The sequence below is a fragment of the Neovison vison genome, chromosome 13 (assembly GCF_020171115.1).
Source record: "Neovison vison isolate M4711 chromosome 13, ASM_NN_V1, whole genome shotgun sequence".
Lineage (NCBI taxonomy): Eukaryota > Metazoa > Chordata > Mammalia > Carnivora > Mustelidae > Neogale > Neogale vison.
The window spans coordinates 98,677,545-98,699,384 of NC_058103.1; the positions used below are offsets into that span (position 1 = coordinate 98,677,545).

At 51.0% G+C, this 21,840-nt stretch overlaps 1 protein-coding gene across 1 annotated transcript in view; it reads left to right on the forward strand.

Moving 5' to 3' along the window:
- ITGA11 (integrin subunit alpha 11) overlaps positions 1-21,840 on the forward strand; it is a 112,046-nt gene that overhangs the window by 15,561 nt on the left and 74,645 nt on the right. Inside the window, exon 2 of the mRNA XM_044230323.1 lies at positions 13,711-13,822. Within this exon, the coding sequence (XP_044086258.1) occupies positions 13,711-13,822 (112 nt within the window). The remainder of the gene's footprint in view (positions 1-13,710; positions 13,823-21,840) is intronic.

Below are 21,840 nucleotides of genomic sequence, written 5' to 3' on the forward strand. Positions count from 1 at the left end.
TGTACTAAACTTAAGGGAGCCATGTATCCTCTTAGGACTTCCATTCAATCACTTCTGAAGTGTTTGGCCTCCACGATTCTAAAAGCTCTTGCTTCTGTGAACACTCCTGAGCCAGAAGCTCAACTTGGACTATAAAGGCCACGTGTAACATGAGAAAGTTGGCCACGGGGACTCTCTTTCAAAAGAAGTTCATCTAGAGTGTGGACCCTAGACCCACTGCATGGTTGGCCCTTCCCCTGCTGCAGGTCCATGAGCAGTCCTAGGCCTCAGGGGCCTCTTACAAGGCCTCAGTACCAAGTATCTGCTGGGAGGAAATGTAGAGCCTGACCCAGACAAGCGGCCATCCTTGGCTTGCATCCCTCCAGGGACAGGAAGCCCACCACCCCACAAGGCAAATCTTTGCTTTCTAGTAAAGGCAGATGGAGTCGTGAACCCTTGACTCTTCTAAGGACCTAAAAGGGACAATAAACAGTAGAGAGTTTTGGAACCATAGGAATGGACATACACAAAAACCCAAACAGAAGGCTTCTGCATAAGCTTCCAGGAGCCAAACACTTCCACTCCCTGGTACCCTCCACCCCCATCAAGCCTAGCCAATAGCATCCAGCTTAACTTGGGTTCTGCTTGGGTCTATGTTGAGCTCTGTACCACCAGAGAACTTTTCAGATGGGTGTGGGTGTGTCCACTGTAGGGCAGGCCTGCAGGCTTGGGAGGGAAGGCCTCCACAACTCCTTTTTTTTAGTTCATATTCAAAGACCAGGGACAGACAGGCAGAGCAGTTCTCTGGGTTCCACTGCACTACTTCCTCTCTTCCAAGGGAAAGCCCTGCCACAAATTGCATATCCTAAGCCTTGTCTTTCTCTTACTTTGCCCAAACACTCCCTGGGCTGGGGCTAACCCTGGATGTACAGGGCTCTTGATCCACACCCCCATGACAAGCAAGAAATAATCTTAGGAACTGGAAAACCAAAACCAAACTGTCTGAGCTCTTTGAGCTGGTTAGTATGTCAGGAAAGGGAGGAACTCAGTGTCCAATTCAGCTTCCTTTGAAATGGCCAGTGGCCAGGACCAGAGTGGGCAGGGCCGCCACGTACAGCTGTGCAGACTGTGCACTACATAACTTGATCAGCTACAATAGAAACAGCACCCTCTGCAGTTGTGTAGTGCAGTGCAGTGACTGGGGGACAGGAGGGGGCCAAGTGTTAACAGTGTACGTTAATAGAGTAGCTAGTCCAATGTGTGCCTTTTACAGATAAGAGAGCAGAGTCAGGAAGAAGAAGAAACCCGTCCAAGATGTAAAACAAGTTAAAAGCTGTGCTGGGATTAGAACCAGAGCTTCTGGAGTCAGAATCAGTACTCTGAAGTTCTCTCCCTCTCTGAGATCCAAGGATCCAAGGCTCACATTCCCCTTCTATTTCTTGTTGGCAGGGTTAGCGTATGAGACTCTTGGAGGCCTGAATGCTTTTATTCATCCCCCCTCCCCATCTCTTTCAACAAATGCATATTGAGTATTTATTGTGTGCTAGGCATTTTTCCAGATGCTGAGGATAAGGTAGAGAGAAAGACAGATACAGTCCCTTCCAGGAGAGTGCTGATAAATGTTTAACAACTCGTTCTGGCTCTTGGAAGGAGATGGGAAGAGTCCCTATTTGTAGCATTTGCCAAATATCATGGTGTAAATCCTCCCGCTGTGGTCCGTTAAAAACCACCGTGACATCACTGAAAGGGAAGACTGCACACATTCAGCTCCATGAGCGTGGTCTCCCCAGCACAACACTGTTTCCTTTCCCTGTAGAAATGAAACTCTAGGGGCAGAGGAAACCGGGTCCAAGTGAGCAAATAGCTCTTATAACCAACTGTAATTATCTTTATTTGTAAAAGACATAAGGAAGATGCTGTGAGGGAGAATAAGGGTTCTCCATGGCATGGCAAGGGAAGATTTCTCTGAGGCTGGGACATTAAAACTGGAAGTTAAGAAGGAGCTGGCTGAGCAATGATCATGGAGAATAATGTTCCTGACCAAAGGAACAGCACGTACAAAGGCCCCGAGGTGGAAAGAACTCTGTGGGTTTGAGGAGCAGGGAGGAAGTCAGTGTGGCTGGAAGTAGAAAGTGAAGAAGATGGTGATGCCGGAACAGACAGAGCCTGCAGGGCCTAGTGAGCCCCAGGGAAGGGTCTGGAATCACCCTGAATGCTGTAGGAAGGTTTTTAGCAGGAAAGTGCCAGGATCACTCTCGCTGCTGTGCAAAGCGTAGCTTGGAACTGAGCGCAGGTAGAAGTGAGGGACCGAATGGAAGGCTCTCGAAAAGGTCCAGGCACACAAGAATGAGAATGTGGGTGGCATAGGAGAAAATAGACAAGAGGGGACTCATTCTAGGGAATTGAGGGGGCAGAGCCTGTAGGATTTGCTGCCAGGGGACTGACTTCCCAGTCTTTGACTTGAACAGTCAGGTGGCTGGTAACTCCAGGTCGTGAAATGGGGAGACTTTGGGGAAAGCCTATTGGGGAGGGAAAACCTAAGGCAACTTTTTGGTCACATGAAGTGAGATGCCAGGAGACATTCAAATGAAAATGCCTGCGGCAGCTGGGCATTAAGTATGGGGTACAGAGGGCAGGGCTGGGCTGGGCTGGGTGTGATCTAGGGTTCACAAGAGCCTCAGTCACTTTGGGGTGAGTGGAGAAAGGCAGCGGCCCAAGGCCCACTCCCTCGGCTGGATCCTACAGGTGTATTTTGGGTTCATATCTCTTGACTGTGGTCCTCCAGGCAGCTTGCAGTTTGTGTATTGAGGGGAGAGGGTTAGTTGATCTAGGCTTTGTTGTGCTTGAAGTGAACTTGCAACACAGAGATTCATAACACCGATGTCAGTGTGTTTTTGTATCTCCTTCACAGCTGTTTTTGAAAATCTTAAGGAAAGCAGTCCATTTTGATCTCTTTCCCTGGCTAGAAAAAGGAGTAAATGATGTAAGGCAGAAAAATGCACTGGCTTTCATGAAATTGTGAGTCTTATTCCTGAAGGAGGTAATCCCCCGAGGGCACGAGATGGCTGTCCAAGGCTGGGAGCGAAAACAATGTTAATTACAGCAAATTTCAGTTCGGTGTTTGCTGTTTTCAATTTTTAGGCCTGTTTTCCATGAGCTTGACATCTGCTTAACCAGCACATTGGCAAACTCCCGATTTCTCAAAAAAATAAAAAGGACAGCTCTGGCTTTCGCCAGCACAGACTCCTCCCCACTCCCCTCACAGGAGGCTTATGCAAGTGTCTCTCTTTGAGCCCACAACATCCCCCACCCCCAGCCCCATGTAAGTGTTAGCTCTCCTGGGTAAACCCCAGTGGCCAGGGGCCCTCAGGACCCCATACAGCCACCCAGCCCATGTCTGATTACTTCTAATTTGTGCTAAGTCACACATCAGCAAGCATTAGGACCCTATAGGAACAGGACAGAGAATGTCTGAGCTTTGAGATGAGACAAGAAGACTGGAATAGAGGACAGAGGTAGGCAGGTGAGATCCATAGTGTTCCTTCTGGATACATAGTGTGTTAGAAGCAGTCTGGACCCAATGAGATCATGAATATGGAAGCTTTTATCTACCTCTGTACACATAGGAAGGCTTTTCAGGACACAAGATTCAAGGGGAACCCAGAACTCACCCAGGAACAATGTCTAGACCCCCTCACTGTACCCAAGAGGAAGCGGTCTGATTCCAATGTGCTCTTTTTTCATACATGTAACATCCTAAAAGACATGAACGTACACATTGACCTGGGGCCCTTCCTCCTGGGACGGGGGCAGGTGGCCGCAGCTACCCAGGAGATGGCTGCTGGCTTGCCCAGAGTGGCTCGATGACAGAAGCAGCAGGGAACGTGGGCTGGGGACATGCTGGTTCCCAGATGAGATCACTGCCCCGAGAGAGTTCCCCAAGACATGAGTGGTGTGCTTATTCCGTGCAGAAGGCAACAGAAGCCTCCACACAAAGGTTTCTCCCTCCCTTCTCTACCAGTGTGAGGAGAGGGATGGTCCTTCAGGGGGATGGCGTTTGCGTCCCCTGAATCCGTGCCTTCTTCTGAGCTGTCGGGTGAAATCATTGCATCAGGCTCCCTCAGTGGGCCCCATGCCACTGCACCACACGGGGATTGGGGGGGTGGGGGGCAGGGGCTGGGATTTGAGATTCCGTCCAAAGATATGTTCCCTCCTGCTTTTTCAACAGAGGGAAGGAAGAGGAAGGATGGTGCTTGGCTGGTGACTCTCGTGGTTGGAGGGATAGGACTCCATAGGACTTCTTTCCGAGGAAAAGGCAGTGGGATAATGACTTGTTAGCAGAGAGACCTGAAGTGCCTCCTGAAAGGCAGTCATTCTGTAAAGAAGCAAGGCACTGAGGAGGTGGTTGGAGGAGGTGGGAAAACAAGCTGGTCTTCAGCAAGAAGAAAGACCCGAGTTGGGGCAGATTTGCTCGAAAGCTCTAGAGGGCCGTCAGGGCCTGTCAGTCAGACCTGGTTTGGAATCCCCAGGCATGTGGCCCACCCACACCCCATCACAGCCCCCAACTGTAGCAGGGGGTCAGCCAGCTGAGTGCTGAGCCACAGAGGGCAGGCGGGAGGTGGCTCCAGCTCCCTTCCAGAAGTGGCTTGAAGGTGAGGGGGGCCCAAGTGCTACAGGGGAGAGGCAATGGCCCCAGTCCCAAAAGCCAGGGACTTGGGGGGGGCAGCTTGCCCTCTTGGGGTGCCCAGTGCCCATCTGCCGCCTCTCCCCTCCAATGGGAGATGGATTTGGAAGTGAATCCAGAGGCAAAGGGCCACACAGACTCAGAACATCCCGACTGTCAAGGTTCTTAGGCCACCCGGTCCAGCGTCCTCATTTTTGATAAGGGGAAACTGGGTCCAGAGAGAAATGCCTTGTTCAAGGTTCAGCCAGTGGGTGGCAGAAGCCAGGGAAGAACCCAAGGCTCCTGCTGCCTGGCCTCCTTCTGCTTACCAGAGCAGGCCTAGCTCTCAAGAGGTGGGAACTATATTACCAGGTTGCTTTTTCTGAATTGTCAGGAGCCCCTCCTCCGGCTTTTGACCTCGGTGGGGGTCCTCCAGCCAGTTCTCCCCAGTGCCTTCACTGGGATCATTACTTCCATTCCTAGAAGATCCTGGGGAGAGAGAAGCATCAGTCATTCCAAGGCCACGTAACTGTGTACTCAGGGAGCTAGTGCCCAAAGCCCGGCATCCACAATTCTGAAGTGAGAGAATTCCAGAGGCAGCCACGGTGTCCCCTGCTGCAGACTCCCGATCTCCTCCCTGGGGTTTCAGCAGCACAGTCCCACGATGGGGCAGGGCTGCGCTTTCCTGGAAAGGTGACCACATGGCCTGGACCCCCACCAAGGCCACCCCTCTGGCAGCTGGGCCGGCTGGAAGCCGCAGCCAAGGAAGAGAGGCCCTGAGGCCTGGTCTCCAGGGTTCAGGCAAGGAGAGGGAGCTGGGCCTGCACACTCGGAGCGCTCCATGACAGTTCTCTTCTGTCCTTCTCTTTGGCTCGGGAATGCAAAATATCATCATTTTTGCCTGGAGAGTTCCCTTCCTACATGTGTTTGGCTCTGGCCAACATTGAGATGAGTTTGCATTCCTCCACACTGCCGGGCCTCCGATTCTAAATTGTTTGCAAAGCCTCAAGACAGATGCTCGCGTGCCGACAGCTGGAAGCTGGCTGTGCTTTTGCCCAAGAGAAATTTACTGACGTGCATGGGGACAGGGCCTTAGAGGGCAGGGAGCAGAACCCTTTCATTTTACAGATGGGGAAACTGAGGCCCACAGAGGCATAAGGACTCTCCACGGACACATGGTCCAGGTGAGTGACAATGCTGGGATTAGAACCCAGATCACACCAGCCTGGTCCAACTTTCTCTGGGCCTCACTTTGGGCTCTGCTGACCAGCCCACATGACCACTGGGTTGCCCACATCACTGTTGACTCTGATCTGAAGACCACAAGTCTTGTCTTGTCAACTTTGTGTCTCTGCTACTAAGCGTGGAACCTACACCCTCACAGGCTCAAATACACTTTTATTGAATTGAAGGACTGAAGAGAAAAGTCATGCAGAAGGCCTGGCAGTGAATAAAGATGGGCATGAGGAAAAGCCAGTGACCTTGCACAAATCCCCACCCCTCTCCTAGCCTTTGCTCTTTCACCTATGACAATGAGAGTCTTAAACCTGATCAAGTGGTTCTCAAACTATGTTCCAGGATACCCCAGGATTCCAAGGAATTAGGACGCTCACTGGGAGTGAAGAGGTACTCCTTATCCCTCACCCTAACCCCAACCTCAAACCTCTTGTGTCTGCATTTCACGTGTTGATTGTGTTCAAAAAAGCTGGGATTCACTGCAAAAAAGTAAAGTTGGGAGACTGCTAGACTTAGAGACGTGATCTCTAAAATCCCTGCTTGCTCAGAAAAATAAAATCCGAATACATTTCGCATCCCTGATAACAAATTTGCTACTCCTTTCAGTTGTCTGGGAGGGGTGATAGTGGGTCAGGAGCCCTGGTGATTGGGAGGAAGGAAAATGAGGTACAGGAGGGCCCTCGTGCTGTGGAGAGTTTGTTGACTGCATAGACCCTACCTAGAGCCCAGATGCCTCGATGTTCAAGGTCTGTCTGTCTGTCTGTCTGCTGCCCCTGCGTCTGCCATTCTGTGCCCTGACTAGGCACAGCGGCGCTGTTGTAAGGCTGGGTGCATGGCTTAGGTCATGACCTGCTCCCTGACAGGTGAGGACCTGGTCCAGCCCGGCCTTACTCCAGCCTTCCCCGTGAGCCCTTGCAAAGGGAATGATCAGACTGCTACCCTCGAGATCACGAGTCCCCCACAGACCCCCCCCCAGCCTCCCTCTTCTGTGTCTTTGTCAATCATGCTATGAAACCGTTCCTTCCCCTCCCTGACTGTCCATCCTTTAAGAGCCAGACCAAATCAGTTACCAATCGCTTCAATGATGCCGCATAACAAATAACCACCAAAATCTGAGTGACACCCAATAACCATGTAGTTCATATGTCTGACACCAGCGGACCTAAACTAAGTTCAACCGAGTAGCTCTTCTGGTCTCCCTGGGCTTGTTCAGACATTCTGGGGATGGCCGATCTCAGGCAGCGTTGGCTAGGGCAGCTCAGCTCCAGATAGCCTTCATCCTTTTCCTGGCGTCAGTGAGTTAGCCTGAGTGAAATACTTCTGATATCCATGGCAGAAGTGCGAGTGAACAAACAGAAACAAAGCCTCGTAAGACCTCAGCTGGGAGCTGGCTCACTTTAATTTCTGCCTCCTATGGCCCAGCGCCAAAGCCAGCAGGAATGCTCCACAGTGTCTGTTTTGTATTGTTGTTAGGCAGAGCTAAATGGTCCACTTCATTTCCACACATTTTACTGAGCACCTACTGGGTCCCAAAGCCTTTGTTAGGAATGAAGAGGTAAATGAAACCCAGTCCTTGTTCTTCTGTTGCTCAGAGTCTTGGCACTGGGATATGATATAGGAAATCCATTCTGCTCAGGGTATAGGTTTAACCCCACACTTAACAAAGAGTCATTCGACATCCGCACCAGTGGAGGTATGGGCCGAGCTGCTGCCCAAGAGAAGCTTGCAGGACAGTGCAATTGCTCTGTTGTTCAAATAGCTACCCACAGGGGAAGGACTGCACATTTTCCCCACCTGCCAGGGGCTCCCAAGATCAGAGCCCAGATCCCCACCCTCCTGAGGGCTTCCTGAGGGAATGTGTAGTTACTAGGTTTCTTGGAGGGCAACGGGACCCCGGCGCGCAGGGTCCCGGCTTCTTCCCCAGAGCCAGAGGACACCTTAGGCTGGGCCTATCTTCTCTCTAGTGCAGGCCTTCTTCCCTCAATGGGCAAGAAGCTTCTCTGATGAAGGGACCACATGCTCCCTCCTCCTAGCCCTTCTTTTAGATCGTATTAGCCCCTATCGCAGGGGCCTAGACTAGGGGGCGTCCTGGGGACTTGCCAACCCTGTCCCCAAACCTGGCATTGTCTTCTTGGATGCCTTGTCTTTGGAACAATGGCCTTGGGGCAGAAGGGAAAGGTGACTGGACTGGTAGCAGAGTGAGAATCACTAAACTTTCGTGTTTTGCCCAGACCAGGCAGAGGGGACAGCCATGCAGATGGGGCAAAACAGTCAGACACTGAAACCTCATTTCTGTCTCACTTTGGAAATATGGTCTTCCCCAGTGGCCAGAAGTCCACTTGATCATTTCTTTTTGCTCAAGCTAGTTTCTGGGTCTTTCTGCTGCCACACTGTGCCGCGCCGCACCCCTCTCCCCCACCCCACACCCCGCTGCCTCTATCTGTGTGATTGGCTTTTAAACAAACTGAAGTGAAGAGATTCTTGGGGCCCATGTAAAATTGAGAAGAGGGAGACAATCTGAGAGAGTTCGGGTCACATTTCCACTCCCTCGCCCCCATCCAAGCTCATAGCATCCAAGTGTTTGCTTACACAGGTACGACTGCAGCCCAGAGCAGGGCCCGCGGAGTGAGCTGAGGCCAGGTCTGGGCACACGGAGGGCTGCTGTGAGTCCTTCACCCTCAGGTTCTTCCGAGGGGCTTCTTCTTGCTGTCACCGCTAATCTGGTGCTTTCAAGGTCCTTAGGACTCTGGCTGCCTCCTTCCGGCACAGCTGGTCCCTTGTATTCTACGTGTTAAGCCCAGGGGTTCACTGATCAGCTCTCTAGTGAGCAGGATTTAGGGCTTGGGACCTGGGACTGGGGAGGTAAGTTTAAGAAGCAGGGGGTGGGAGGGGTCAAGCCTGGGTGAGAGCACTGAGGGCCAGGAATTCAAGTGAGGGGGCGGGGGCTGACAGGGGAGAGGAGGCTTGATGGAGGCAGGCGGCGAGGGGCTGGAGTGCCTCCCTGCCCTTCCTAGCTGTGCGTCCCCTGCTGGTTTCCAACCAGTGCCTCTGTTCCTTCACCTGTAAAATGCGAATATAATGTGCTTACTTCAAAAGGGTATTGAGAGGGACACCTGGGTGGCTCAGTTGGTTGGACAACTGCCTTCAGCTCAGGTCATGATCCTGGAGTCCCGGGATCCAGTCCCGCATTGGGCTCCCAGCTCCACGGGGAGTCTGCTTCTCCCTCTGACCTTCTCCTCGCTCATGCTCTCTCTCATTGTCTCTCTCTCAAATAAATAAATAAAAATCTTAAAAAAAAAAAAGAGGTATTGGGAGGATGAAATAAATTTAGAAGAGTGTTTGGTACCTAGTGAATGCCATCCGTGTTGTTATCATAATCTAAGTGGAGGGGACTGTGAGTACCTAAGTCAGAGGGCCGAGAGGTAAACTAAGGCAGGAAGAAGCCAGCAGATACTGGTTCTTAGCACAGATTCTCAGAAGGTGAGAAATCCATTTCCTCAGAGAGGCTCAGACAGAAGAAGCGGCAGGGGTAAAGGTCCCGAGGCGGGAGGAAGCAAGGGTGTCTGGGGCTCAGAAAGGGACCCCTAGGGACTGCCCCGCAGGGAGCCAGAGGAAAACTCACACAAGAGGAGACTGCAGAGGTCTTGGGCCTGCATGGAGGATTCGGGACAGGGCTGAGCAATGGCGGGGAGCAATGAAAATGGACTTGCGGCAGCCGCCCCTAGGCTAGAGTGAGCATTCCTCGGGGAGCTGTTGGCCGACAGTAGCCGTGGACGTGTGTTGGCCAGCGCGCCTCGCGGCATTTGGGACGATGACTGCCCCACCTGGTAGCTGGACAGTGGCCTTCACCTTAGCCTGGAGGGGTACTCAAGCTCAGGGCTGTGTCTTCCGTCCCTTCTTGGGACTGACTGGTGCTTTTTAAGAAGACAGATATGCTTCTGAAAAAGGGAGCAGCAGCCGATGTCACTTTGGCCCTGGTCCCCAGGAGAGCAGCCCAAACATTGTGGGTCTACCCCCTCCATCATCAGTGCCCAGGGCGGAGGGGCGGCAAGCCAGGCTCCTGGTGTGGCTCCAGTTGGCCTATCAGTTCCTGTCAAAAACAACTTTGTTTGGTTTTACTGGTACTCAGAGTCCATAAATCTCTGAGAAGGGTACATTCCCCAAGCATGGAAGCCGTCTGCCATCAGAAGAGCACGCCACAGATCTTGCTGGGAGCCAAGGTCAGAGTGTCGGACTTGACATCACATTTAGGAAATCCATTCTCTGACTCCGTTTGGCCAAAAGAAAATCCCAGCACCTTGTCACTTAATACCCTGACCCTGAGGGGCTTTTGTCCTCTTCCCTGTGGCCCACTTCACTAATCCTGTCCCCAGGAGGCTGAGGATGGGGGTGTGGGGGGAGACTGGGCTGGTCCCAGACAGACCCCCAAGTGAGGGAAGGAGCACAGGGAGGCCTGCCTTCTCTCCGTGTGCTTCTCCCAGCAGACCCCAAAGGCAAAGCCTGCTGACATCTGAGGACAGAGGTCAGGGAAGATCCCCTTCTCTGAAAAGAATATTCCCTCCTCCCTAGTGGGTCTTTTTCATGAAAGTCTGGTCCCCCAGGGGTTACACATCAATCACCCCAGGGCCCGGAGCTCTTTGGTCTTGGACTTGCTCTCATTTAGGGCAAATTATTTAATCTTCCAGAGGTATAGTACCTGTCTTACAGGGTTGGTGTGAGATTTAACTAATGAATGTAAAATTGATGGTTAGATACCTAGAATCGTGCCTGGAACATCTCAGTGCTCAGTGAATAGACTTTTCTTTCTCCTTTTCCTCATGAAAGGGAGAGGACACCCCAGCCCCGTGTGCCTCCTGATCCCCAGCCCTCCAGTCAGTCGGTCCATAGGACTCTGCGCCAAGGGCTTGGTCTCTATTCAGGCCCTAAGTGTGAGCAGGAGGGCAAAGCAGTGTCTCATGCCATTAACGAGAACCTAAGAATATTATCAACTACCATCCAGGTGACAAGAAACAGACAAATATATATTATGTGACCAGTGCTGTCAGGAGGAATGGAGAAGGGGAATTGAGAGTGATGGGGTGGTCTGCTGGTAGACAAAAAGGAGCTAAAACAGAGACACCAGTGACTTAAAGGGTGAGCCATGTGGCTAACCCGGAGAGGAACCTTCCAGGCAGAGGGAACAGCCAGGGCAAAGACACTGAGCAGAGGTGGTCTGACAAAGCACGACTGGAGCAGAAGGATGGAGGAGGAGGACAGGGAATAGGGGCAGAGGGAACAGCACGGGGGTGGGGGTGGTGACACAGAGCCTTGTGGGTAAGGAGTCTGGCCCTGACTGTGTGGGGTGGGAACCTGGTGGAGCGGATGGGACTGAGCACTGACAGGACCTCACAGGTTTTAGAAGGATCCCTGTGGCCATGTTCACACAAGAAGCACTGATAGCGGGAAGACCTCAAAGACACAGTTTTTGGCCTTGTTTTCCCTGACCCTCACCCTCCAGGTGGGTGGGTTTCAAGAGTCAGAATGCGTCTTCCTCTTACTCCGGGCCACCCCCTGCTGCTGAGGTCAGATCCAGAAACAGGAGGACCAGAGACAGCCACGGGGTGTCTACAGGGGGCACAGGGAGCCAGGTAAAGTGTTGCACACAATCAGGGACTGTGTGTGACCTGTGCATATAAAAGTGTGTGTGTGTGCGTGTGCACGCGCACAGACTTGTGTGTTACATCTGTGTGTGTGAGCATGTGTGTGTGCACACACGCCTATAGTGTGCTCGGGTGTGTGCATGTGTGTAAGTGTGTTCATTTATGGGACCGATTTGCAGTTCCTCTTCTGCAACTCCACTTCTTTAACCCATCCATAGCCACCTCTCAGCTCTGCACAGGGGACACTAGTGTCCCTCTCTCCTCCATGACATGCCCTTACTGGCTAAGAACTGGTGCTCCTTGATCCCCCTGTGCTCACCAGACCAGGAACCTCTTCCCTGAGGCTGCGCACTGCTAACCAGGCTGAGAAGCCCATTCATGATCTGGGCCTTAGAAAGAAGGCACTAAAGGGTTAGGTACTCCTCTGCTCCCACCACCACTCTGGGCCATGACACTAAATTCATGTGGCAGATTAAGAATCGTGAAGACAGGATTGGCAGCTACATAGCAACTTGCTGCCATGGTCCTTATCCCCAGCGGGCACTGCTCACAGATCACAGTAGTCTTGCCTGCTCAACACAGACTTGACCTCAGAATCTTTCTTAACTCAGTGCTCTAGGCAGCACTAATAATCAATTGACATTAGATATATCTAATATCCCTACTCTAAGGCATTCCAGTTTTCCCTCTGGGACTGTAATTCAATGACTCTAATGATGAAACTGTATCCATTTTCAGAGCAAAAAAAAAAAAAAAAGTGTGGAAGAAACTACTTGCTCCCATACAATAGGTCTTATTCAAGTAGATGCTCCTGGGTATCACCCTCAAACACTCAGCCCAGAGTTCAGTGTCCGTGGGAAGGACAATGGAACACTCAAGGTGCAAGCCTCACATTCAGAGGCCTTGTCTAGGGGGCTACCCTTCGCTACCCACATCACAAGACTGTCATGGAGGTCAAAGGGTAACATATATATAGACGATCTTTGAAAGGCATAAAGTGCCCTACACATGAAAGGAGTGACAATGACATTCTGTCTACTCTATTCTATTCTATTCTATTCTATTGGTTGTACTTCACTTTAATCTGAAAGTTTGGTCTCATGGTCGGATCCTACCTCTTAAATCTCATGGGTCCCAAGTTTGGTGTTCCTGTTAATCATAATAGGTAAGGAGGCCAGACATGCCCAGAGAATGCCTCATGGAGAGAAGGAGTCAAAGAGCAGGCATCTGAGGGGCTAGCTCCTGATGCTACCACTGACTTGCTGTGCATCCCTGGACAAGCCTCCTTCACCTCTCTGGTGCTGAAACCCCTCTGCCAAATATAGATGATGCTTGCTTATTTTCCCAAGGTTCCTTAAGGGAAAATAATGGCTGATGTGAGGAGATCCAGAAACCCAAGTTACCACGCAGATGTGAGTTGTTGTTTGTTGTGATTTGGTACAAGAATACCAAAGGCTCAACACCAAGGCTCTCCAGCAGATAGAATCAGTTCACTGATGTGTGACCTAACCAAACAGAGAAGACAGTAGAGGCCAGGGTGAAAGGGTTATGGAACTCTTCCTCTGCTTTGCATTGACTGCCCCAGCCAAGCAGTGTCCCCAACTAAAGCCAGGCAGAGCTTTGCAAATTGATTCAGAAGGCAGTGGTGAACTGGCAGAGTTGGAGCCATGACCATTAGGACCCCAGGCTTGGGGGACAGGTGGGAAGTCAGTTCTTTGACTCTTTAACAGGCAGAGATGAGAGGAGACCAGAGAGGAAAGAATAGGAGGGAGAGGAGGAGGAGAAAGGAGGGAAAATAGAAAGCAAAACAGAAGAAGATAGCAAAAGCTAGAAGAAACAGAATTGGACGTAGGAGTGGTAGAGGAGGAAAGGAGTGGCCTTGTCCCCACCCCTACCATGGGACAAGGAATCCTCAGCAGGAGGGACCAGGTCTTCCCAGCCAGAACTGTTCTATCTGGGAATATATTTTATGTTTCCCCTATCAGATTATGGCTCTTGCAGGGTCAGGGCTGGGCCTTCTCCCATCAGACCATGGGCTCCTACAAGCGGGGACTACCTTAGCCATTTCATATGGGGACTCCCCAAGGAGAGGGGAATATACTCCTCCTACAGCCAAGACCTGCCAGTGGGATCCATCAAGCCATTGGAGCCCACACCTCTGCCTGCCTGATTACCCTCTTCTCCCCATCCCAGGGTTCACAGACACCTTCAACATAGATACCAGAAAACCTCGAATCATTGCCGGCTCCAGGGCTGCCTTCTTCGGCTACACGGTGCAGCAGCATGACATCGACGGCAAGAAGTGGTGAGTGAGAGCTGCCACCCCAGCCTACCCTAGACCTCCCCACACCTCCCCTCCACCAGCTGCCCAACATGGCTCTCACATGTGCAGACACCCCCACGTCCAGTGACTTGATTTCCTGTCCCAGCTGCCCAGGGTCTGCCCCTGACTGTGAAACCTCAAGGATTCCACAGCTGGCCCTCGATCTTCTCATCTGAAAAATGGGGATGAAAACAACACAGGGAGCAGGCATCCTAGAACCAATAGTTACTATCTATCTCTCCCATTTGCTTATTGTTTACTCTGTTTTATTTTACTTCATATACTAATTATAGTTATTTTGAAGTCCGTGGCTAATGCCAATATCTGAAGCATCTTCAGGTCTGCTTCTAGTGACTATTTCATCTCATGATTATTGGTCATTTTTTCCTGATTCTTTCCCTGTTCAGTAATTTTTGTATTTTATTCTATGGTGAATATTGTGAATAGTACACAGTAGAGACTCTAGGTTATGTTATCTTCCTTTAAAGAAGTACACATTTTGTTCTGATAGGCAATTAAAATACTGAGGAAATCACCTAGATCTTACTGTGGCTTGATCTTACTGTGGCTTGGCCTGGGCCTTGGTTAGGGCAGATATCATCTTGTTTTGTCCTTACTTCGGGGCTGTGGTCTTTATTCTTAGGGCATGAATTTTCTGGGATCTCAACTGAAAGCCTGTAGTATTCATTAAAGTTTCTCCATTCAGACTGAGCATGTACCCCAACATATCCCAAGCACTGGACAGTCTCTAATATCTCTTCCCCAAGGGCTCTTCTCTAACAGATTTTCTAGAGTCTCCCACTATGCATACACAACTTAGAAGCCAGCCAAGGATCCTGAGGGAAAATTTCAGCAGAATTTTGGGGGCTCTTTCTCTGTGGCTCTCTCCCTCTGCCTGCCCCCACCAGACTCTTAGTTTCAGCCCCAACTCCAATCACTGTTCCCTCCATGCAGCAAGACTGCTGCTCTCTGGATTCCATTCCCATGCCAAAATAAGGAAAATGCCTTCATGGAGAGGGCTAGGCTGAATGTGGCATTAGCTGCTGGGGTTCCCTTTTCTCAAGTACTGACCTTTGCGTTGATTGCTGTCCAGTGCCTGAAAATAATTGTTCCACGTGTTTTATGTAGCTTTTGCAGTTAGTTTATGACTACAACTGAAAGTCCTCTTTCTTATTCTTTTCCCAACTGAGATTTCACTTCTCCGACCTTCCCTTCCCATCACTGGAAGAGTTGCCCCCATAAGGTTTGTATTTCATTTTTTATAATGTTTATCAAGCTGAATAGTGATCACCTTTTTTCCTAAAATGAGGGGTACACTCCTTGGCAATTAGTAGATGCTCAAAAGAACATGCTTTGAAAGACTAAATTAATGATTTAAACCTCTCTCACCCTGCCCAAACGTAAGAGGCATAACATCCAAACTTTTTACATAGGATTAAGGGTTAAGGATGAAATAGAACTGGCTTTGGCAAGATTGAAATTGTTTTGACTCATATTTGTTTATTAAGCTTCTGTTAATAAACTTTACTAGACTCTGCAAAATATTAGTATGAGTAAGTCATGGTTTCACTCTCAAATAATTCACAGACCATTTGAGGAGGCCACACTAATACCCCTGAAATAATTAAATTATACAAGACAAAATACAAGCTGGTGTTCATTATGTTTCTCTTTGTGAGGCCACTTTCTCCATGAGGCTCTCCAGATCCTTCTCCTAGCCTAAGATGGTCTGACCCTTCCCAAGCCCTCTCTTCTGGTGACAATATCACTTCCTACCTTACGCTGGAGTCACTTAGGCGTATCTCCCCTCCTGGACAGCATCATCCTCTCCCAGCACAGCATCTCACTCATAAAAGAAACCCAGCCAGAGTTCAAAAGGAGAAATCTGCATGCCTGGGGTCTCTAGAAGGGCTTCATGGAAGAGGGGCATTTGAGTGAGGTCTTGGAGGATGGGCCTAGATGAGCAGTAATGTAGGATAGATTCAACTCCTGGTCCTGTTTGCTGATCTGAGTACGTCATGGGAGGGGAGTGGTATTGCACTGGAGCCACTTGACCTTGGCTTGTTTTCTGCCGTAGCTCATGGGCTGGGAGAGCCAGAGAGAGGCCTCAGAGTCCCAGGGAGCCGCAGCTCATGCAGAACGATCTGGGGTCCACAGGACAATCCCTGTCTTCACTGCAGGGATACCCCTGATCATCTTACTTCCTTGCTTCCCCTCTGGCCCCCATTTTTCCTGTCCTGTAGGCAGCATCTCAAGAGCTGTATTCAGACCTAAGCCCCTGGGGATGTTGATCATAGGGAAAGAGGTTGATGCCCGTGTAATTTGGGAGATGCTGGCTGGAAATGATGCATGGGGACGGCCCCAGGGGTTTGTGTTGGTTCAACTCCCTACGAGGAGACACCTCAAAGGGAAGACAAGTGCAAGCAAAGGTTTGCCATCCAAAGATGGCGGCTTGGGGGGAGGTCTTGGGAGAAGCTCTGTTTCCCTGCACCTCTATTAACTGGTGTGTAAAATGAATATGAACATACCTATCTCAGTGCTAGGCAAGGTCAAAGAATACCTCAAATGTGAATGTGCAGAGCAGGAAATTGGGGATTGAATTCCTTACAGCCAGCAAGAGGCCAAACCTGAAATTGGGCCTCTGCAACTTGGCTGAGCGTCTCTCTCTGACCCAGGCTCTTCCTGCCTCCTGGGTATGGACTTGGATCCCAGGCTCACATCTCCTGGGCCTGTAGTGAGGCCACAGAATCTGTGTTTTAAAGAGCTCCCCCAGGAGACTCTAGCAGGGGGAGGGGGACTCCTGAGGATCACCATCTCTGCCAGTGTGGAACCACATCACTCCCCAGCCCCTGCCCAAAGACTCAGCTCCCAACCCTGCCACATAGAAGGCCCCTCCCCCAGCTATCATCCACCACAGGCGCCTATGAGGCCCGGCCCCCACTTACCAGGCTGTGGGCCTCCTTAAACGTCAAGGGCACCCGAGCCTGATGGAAACAGTTGGAGGATGAGGGGACAGACTTGGTGGGGATGCCACTTTATTTTCTGAGCCCCTCACCTCCTGCCCATGGCACCCCCAATTCCAGGCTCAAACTGGTCAAAGCTTGTGGACACAATTTTGAACAGTTTCCTGCATGCCTCGGTTTTAGCAACAATAACAACATGCACAGACACACAAAAAGGAAAAAAGAAAACAAATTCCTCTTGTGCTGAGTATTCTCTGCTCCTGCTTTTAAAGCCCCTGTGTATTTCCAGAGAAATTTAATCCATATGACTCTAATGCATGTACATTGAAGTCATTAAATCAGTTGGTTTTTAAAGTCTTCAGTTCCCAGGAGCAGGAAGCCTCCTCGTGCTGAAGAGAAACAGAACTAGGCCTCATGGGCTTTCAGTTTGTCACTGAAGCTCTCACCCCTTGGAGAGAGAAGACTCAGCTCTCGGCAAGGCAGTGCCTTTGGCACTCTCCCATCAAGGGCAGTGGGGAGCGGAAGCCAAACAGCCTTAGTGGGCTCCGCAAAGGGGCCCCTTTGGAACTTAAACCCCTTTGGGCTTTAAGAACAAGAGGGCATGGCAAGTTCCCTGGGTGCAAGTTAGGGACATGAGCAACTTGTGAGAGAAGTTTGCTTATCCCCATTTTATAGGTGGAGGAACTGAAAAGCAAGAGAGAGAGAGGACATAATTAGTAAGGCTCTGAGCCAGGTCTGGAGCCCAGATCTCATTAGGCCCAAGGGGGCCCAGAACAGAAGCCCAGAGGCCAGGTGGAACCTACAGTCTTCCTTCAAGGTGCCCCTCCCCACTGGCCCCACTGCTGGCCTCACAAGAGCCAAGACAATGGTGTCCCTAGGACCCAACACTAGCAGATTCGCATAAATGTGCTGAGCCCAGCCAGGAAGGGAGGGTGTATGTTCATAGAACCCGAATACTCCATGATAAATACCAAGAGAGGGCACACAGAAAGGATGGTGGGAATCCATGTGATGGAGAAAGTTCTAATTCAGTAAGTGGAGGGAATCAGGAAAGGCTGTGGAAGAAGGGGCTTTCAGATGGGTAGGATTTCCATGGGCAGAATGCACATGGGTGAGAGAACTGGAGGGGCTAGCATGGATATTTGTACAGAGATGGAAAAGAAGAGGCCACGTTTAGAAAAAGGACACTTCCCATGTGGCTAGAGGAGAAGGTGCAGAAAGCCAAGCAGGGAGGTCACAGGCTGGGAGGGTGAAGAGAACAACAGAGAAGGGAACTGTATCTGGGAGGCAATGGGGAGCCAATGGAGGTTTTAGAGCAGGAGAGTGGTTCATCAGAGCTGTAATTTCTGGAGTGCTCAATTTGGCTACTATGTGAAGGGGGGAATTGAGGGAAGGAGATCCTGGAGGTGAGGAGGCTGGTGGGAGGTCTATGGAAGTCTAGGCGAGTGGAGGGTATAAGGCCTGGGGCTTGAGGAAGGGGCCTGCTTTGTGAGTGTCAACAGTTCATTCATTCATCCTTATGAGCCTGGTGTTAGGTCCTGGGAATTCAATGGTGAGCAAAACTGCAAAGTCCCAACCCTGAGGGAGCTCTTCTTCTAGTGGGACAAGACAGGTTATTAGTTTGCGCATTGTCTGTCCAGTGGTGATCTGGGCAACAGAGATACATTAGGCAAGGGAAGAGGGCTTATAAGTGGGGTGGCGGGGTGAGGTGAGTGCTGCCACCTTATGCAGGTCACCAAGAAAGGCCTCAGTGCTCGGGTGATAGCCATCAAAGAACTGAAGGAAAGGAAGAGTGGGACAATCATGGATACCTGAGAAAAGACTCTTCTAGGTGGAGGGAATGGCAAGTGCAAAGGCCCTGAGGTAGGAAGATGCTTGGAATGTTCAAGGAACAATGTGTGTGGTTGGAGTCGAGTGAGTTAGGGCAAGAAGGAGGCAGCTGAAACAGTATGAAAGGTGACTGAGGGCAAATCTTGCTGACTGGGAAGCCAACAAAAAGGCAGAAAAGCCAAACTCGGCAACAGGAGACCAGCTTTGGGGGAACATGAGCTAAGCTTTGGTCCCACTGGTTTGAAGTATCCAAGGGTCATCGGGTGTAAGTCATCAGCTGGCAGCAGGGGCCAGAGACCTTCAACTGGGTGGGGAGATCAGAGCCAAGATTCAGATGTGTTTGGGAGTACTACATTCTAAGAGGAGCGATCAGAGAGAAGGAGGGGGCTGCGGAAAGCACTGTCAGATGCCTATGGGTATGAGTGGGGAGGAGGAAGAGAGAACAATCAGAGGTACGGGCAAAAGGGGGTGCAGTGTCCCAGAGGGCAGAGGAGAGGAGAACTGCAACACAGAGGGGGTGGGGTTATCCCAAGTGTCCCTCTGGGAAGTAGTGGCAGGGCCCAGCTTAGGAGCATACAGCGCTGGGCAAACCTGTACAGGACCAGAGCCCTTGCAATGGATGGAAATGCCCGTGATGTGAACTTAGGCACACAGAGTCAGTCAAGAGCTCTCCAAAGGACTCGATGCAACATCTGTGAAGTCTTCAGTTCCTACTCTAGATCAAGTGGTTCTCAAACCTCAGTGGTCGTCACAGTCCCTGGAAGGCTCATTACATGGGATCCCTGGGCGCCAGGTCCAGAATTTCAGAGTCACTAGGTCTGGGGTGGAACCTGAGAATGCACTTATCCAGCAAGTCCCCAGGGGCAGCTGGTGCTGTCAATCTGGGGACCACACTCTGAGAACCACAGACTAGAGATTTCTGTTCCCAGTATCTTAAGCTGATGACCACAGGCAGACACAAAATGTCCTGAACCGTGTAGGTGTCCCTATGTGTGGGGAAATGGGGACTTGGGGAGCCACAGTCAGCTGGGGGTGAGGCTTGGGAAGGACCTGCTCACACCTCACTGTCATTCCTGGGCATCCTCCTGTCTCTCTGAGCCCTTCCTCTACTTTCTCCTTCCTTTGGATATTCTTTTTTCTTCTCTTTGCTCATTTCCTCTTGCTAGTTTCCGGATTTCTTGCCCTGCTCCTTACTAGGTGATACCTATTTCACCTAAATTCTAATTGGGGTAAGGTGTTGATTCTTTCATAGCATGGACCGTCTAAATGGACATTCTGAGATAAGTCCCACTCATGATAGAATTGGGGGTGGACTGGAATGTATCCACGAACACCAGGTGTCAAGCCTAAGCCCGGGGTGCCCTCTGGCCCTGCCATTCTCTCCGGTTCCAGCCCCGGCCTATTTCCAGCCTCTCATTGGTGGCCCCTTCCTTTGAGGCTGTGGCAGGTCTCATGGTTGGCACAGCTGTCCTGCCGGGGCACATAAATGAAGGCATACTGAGGGGGCTTTTTACTAAGGAGACATCTAAGCTTCGGAGCCACATGGACCTGGGTTCTGTTCTCCGCTCAGCCACTTTCCAAGCCAGGGGAACAGAGCACCTTACAGCCACTTTCTGGACCACATTTTCTGCATCTGTGAAATGGGCACAATGATGCCAGAGCCCAAAAGGGCTTTCCTGAAGGTGAAATAGGAGATGGTGTAGGAAGTGTCTACTGTGGGCAGATTTTGCTGGAGTTATGTTTCCCTGCGCTGGTCTATGCTCCATAAAAGAATATGGTGTCCAGGGAGAGGTTTCAGGGAAAAGGGCCCGAGCGACTGTTGCTTGGGCAGAACGGCGGGTCTTCTCCAAGCCTGTCCCTCCTCCTCTTTGGTGCCCTTATGGGCAGTCAGGCCTGGGGCAGATTCAGCCTTTGCTGCTATAAAATTGCACTGTGGGGCAGCTTAAGCTCTTCTCCTGGCTCAGGCGCCCAGAACAGCCTCCCAAGACCACAGGGCAGAAGTGCCCTCTGCTATTTTCTCTTGGAACAAATAAAATCTGGTACCATGAGTCATTCTGGTTAAAGGATAAATCACTACAGAAGCAAAGCCCAGGGCAGGATGAAACCATCCAACGCACCAGAGAGAGGAAGAGAGAGAGAAAAACTGTGCTGGTGGGGAAACGTTGGCCCAGGGCCCAGGCCCCCAGCCGACCCTTGCAGGCAGCGCACGCCCCGGGAAAAGCGTGAGCCGGGGTGGGCAGGAGCAGTGGAAATCAAGACGGCTGTCCTTCCAGACCAGAGCCCGAGGGGCCTTCAGACCCTCAGAGACACAAAGCAGGCTCTGAGCTGCCAGGGAGAGCCCGCAGGGAGAGCCCGCAGCCCCAGGGAACTCTGGGGCCATGTGCACAGGAGAGACTAGGCCTGCGCAAGTTTTCCAGGCATCCCGCATCCGCAGATACTGCTTCTGTTCTTGCCTTTTTCTCTCTCCTTCTCTCCTTTCTCCTTCACCGTCTGCTTCTTTTTTTTCTTTTTAAGGCCACAACCACACAGGGAAGTCCCAGGACTTGAAGAGTATGTCAGCTAAGGCTCAGGTTACCCCCTACCATGTGCACATGCATGCATGGGCGCACACACACACACACGCATGCACACAGCTGGTCAACCTGAGGCCCTCGGGGTCCCAGAACAACCTTAGTGCTGAGCACAGAAAGGCAGAGAGCCAACCATTGCATGCTTTGAGGGTAAGTGGAAACATTGCAAGGAAAGTCTCCAGGTTACTAACCTCCATGAAAGCAAATAAATTTAATTTGGGCAGTTCAGGGAAGCCAGAGGGACTTGCGAACTCAGCATTTTCTCCACCACCATCCCCGCCCTAACCCCGCCCCACCCCACACACACACCCCAGGGGCCTATGGTCTCTTCCACCTGGCTCTTTGGCCTCTGCCAGCACGCTCTTTCAAGGACCCGCAGCACAGGTCAGGGAAGGAGGGATCCTCATATGACGTGGAGAACAAACTGATGCTGAAATTCACTCCATCTTGAGAATGGCTTTCTATAATTTCATAGGATTGAATGAATTTTCAAGATTGGTTATTAATGGCGCCTTAGCCCTTTATCTGCAATTCTCATAACTGACAATAGGGGGAGCAAGTAGGGGTTCCTTACATCAATCATCTAGGCTTCCTATTGATGTTACAGCTCAGGGCTAACAACCTGTGCCTCCATGCC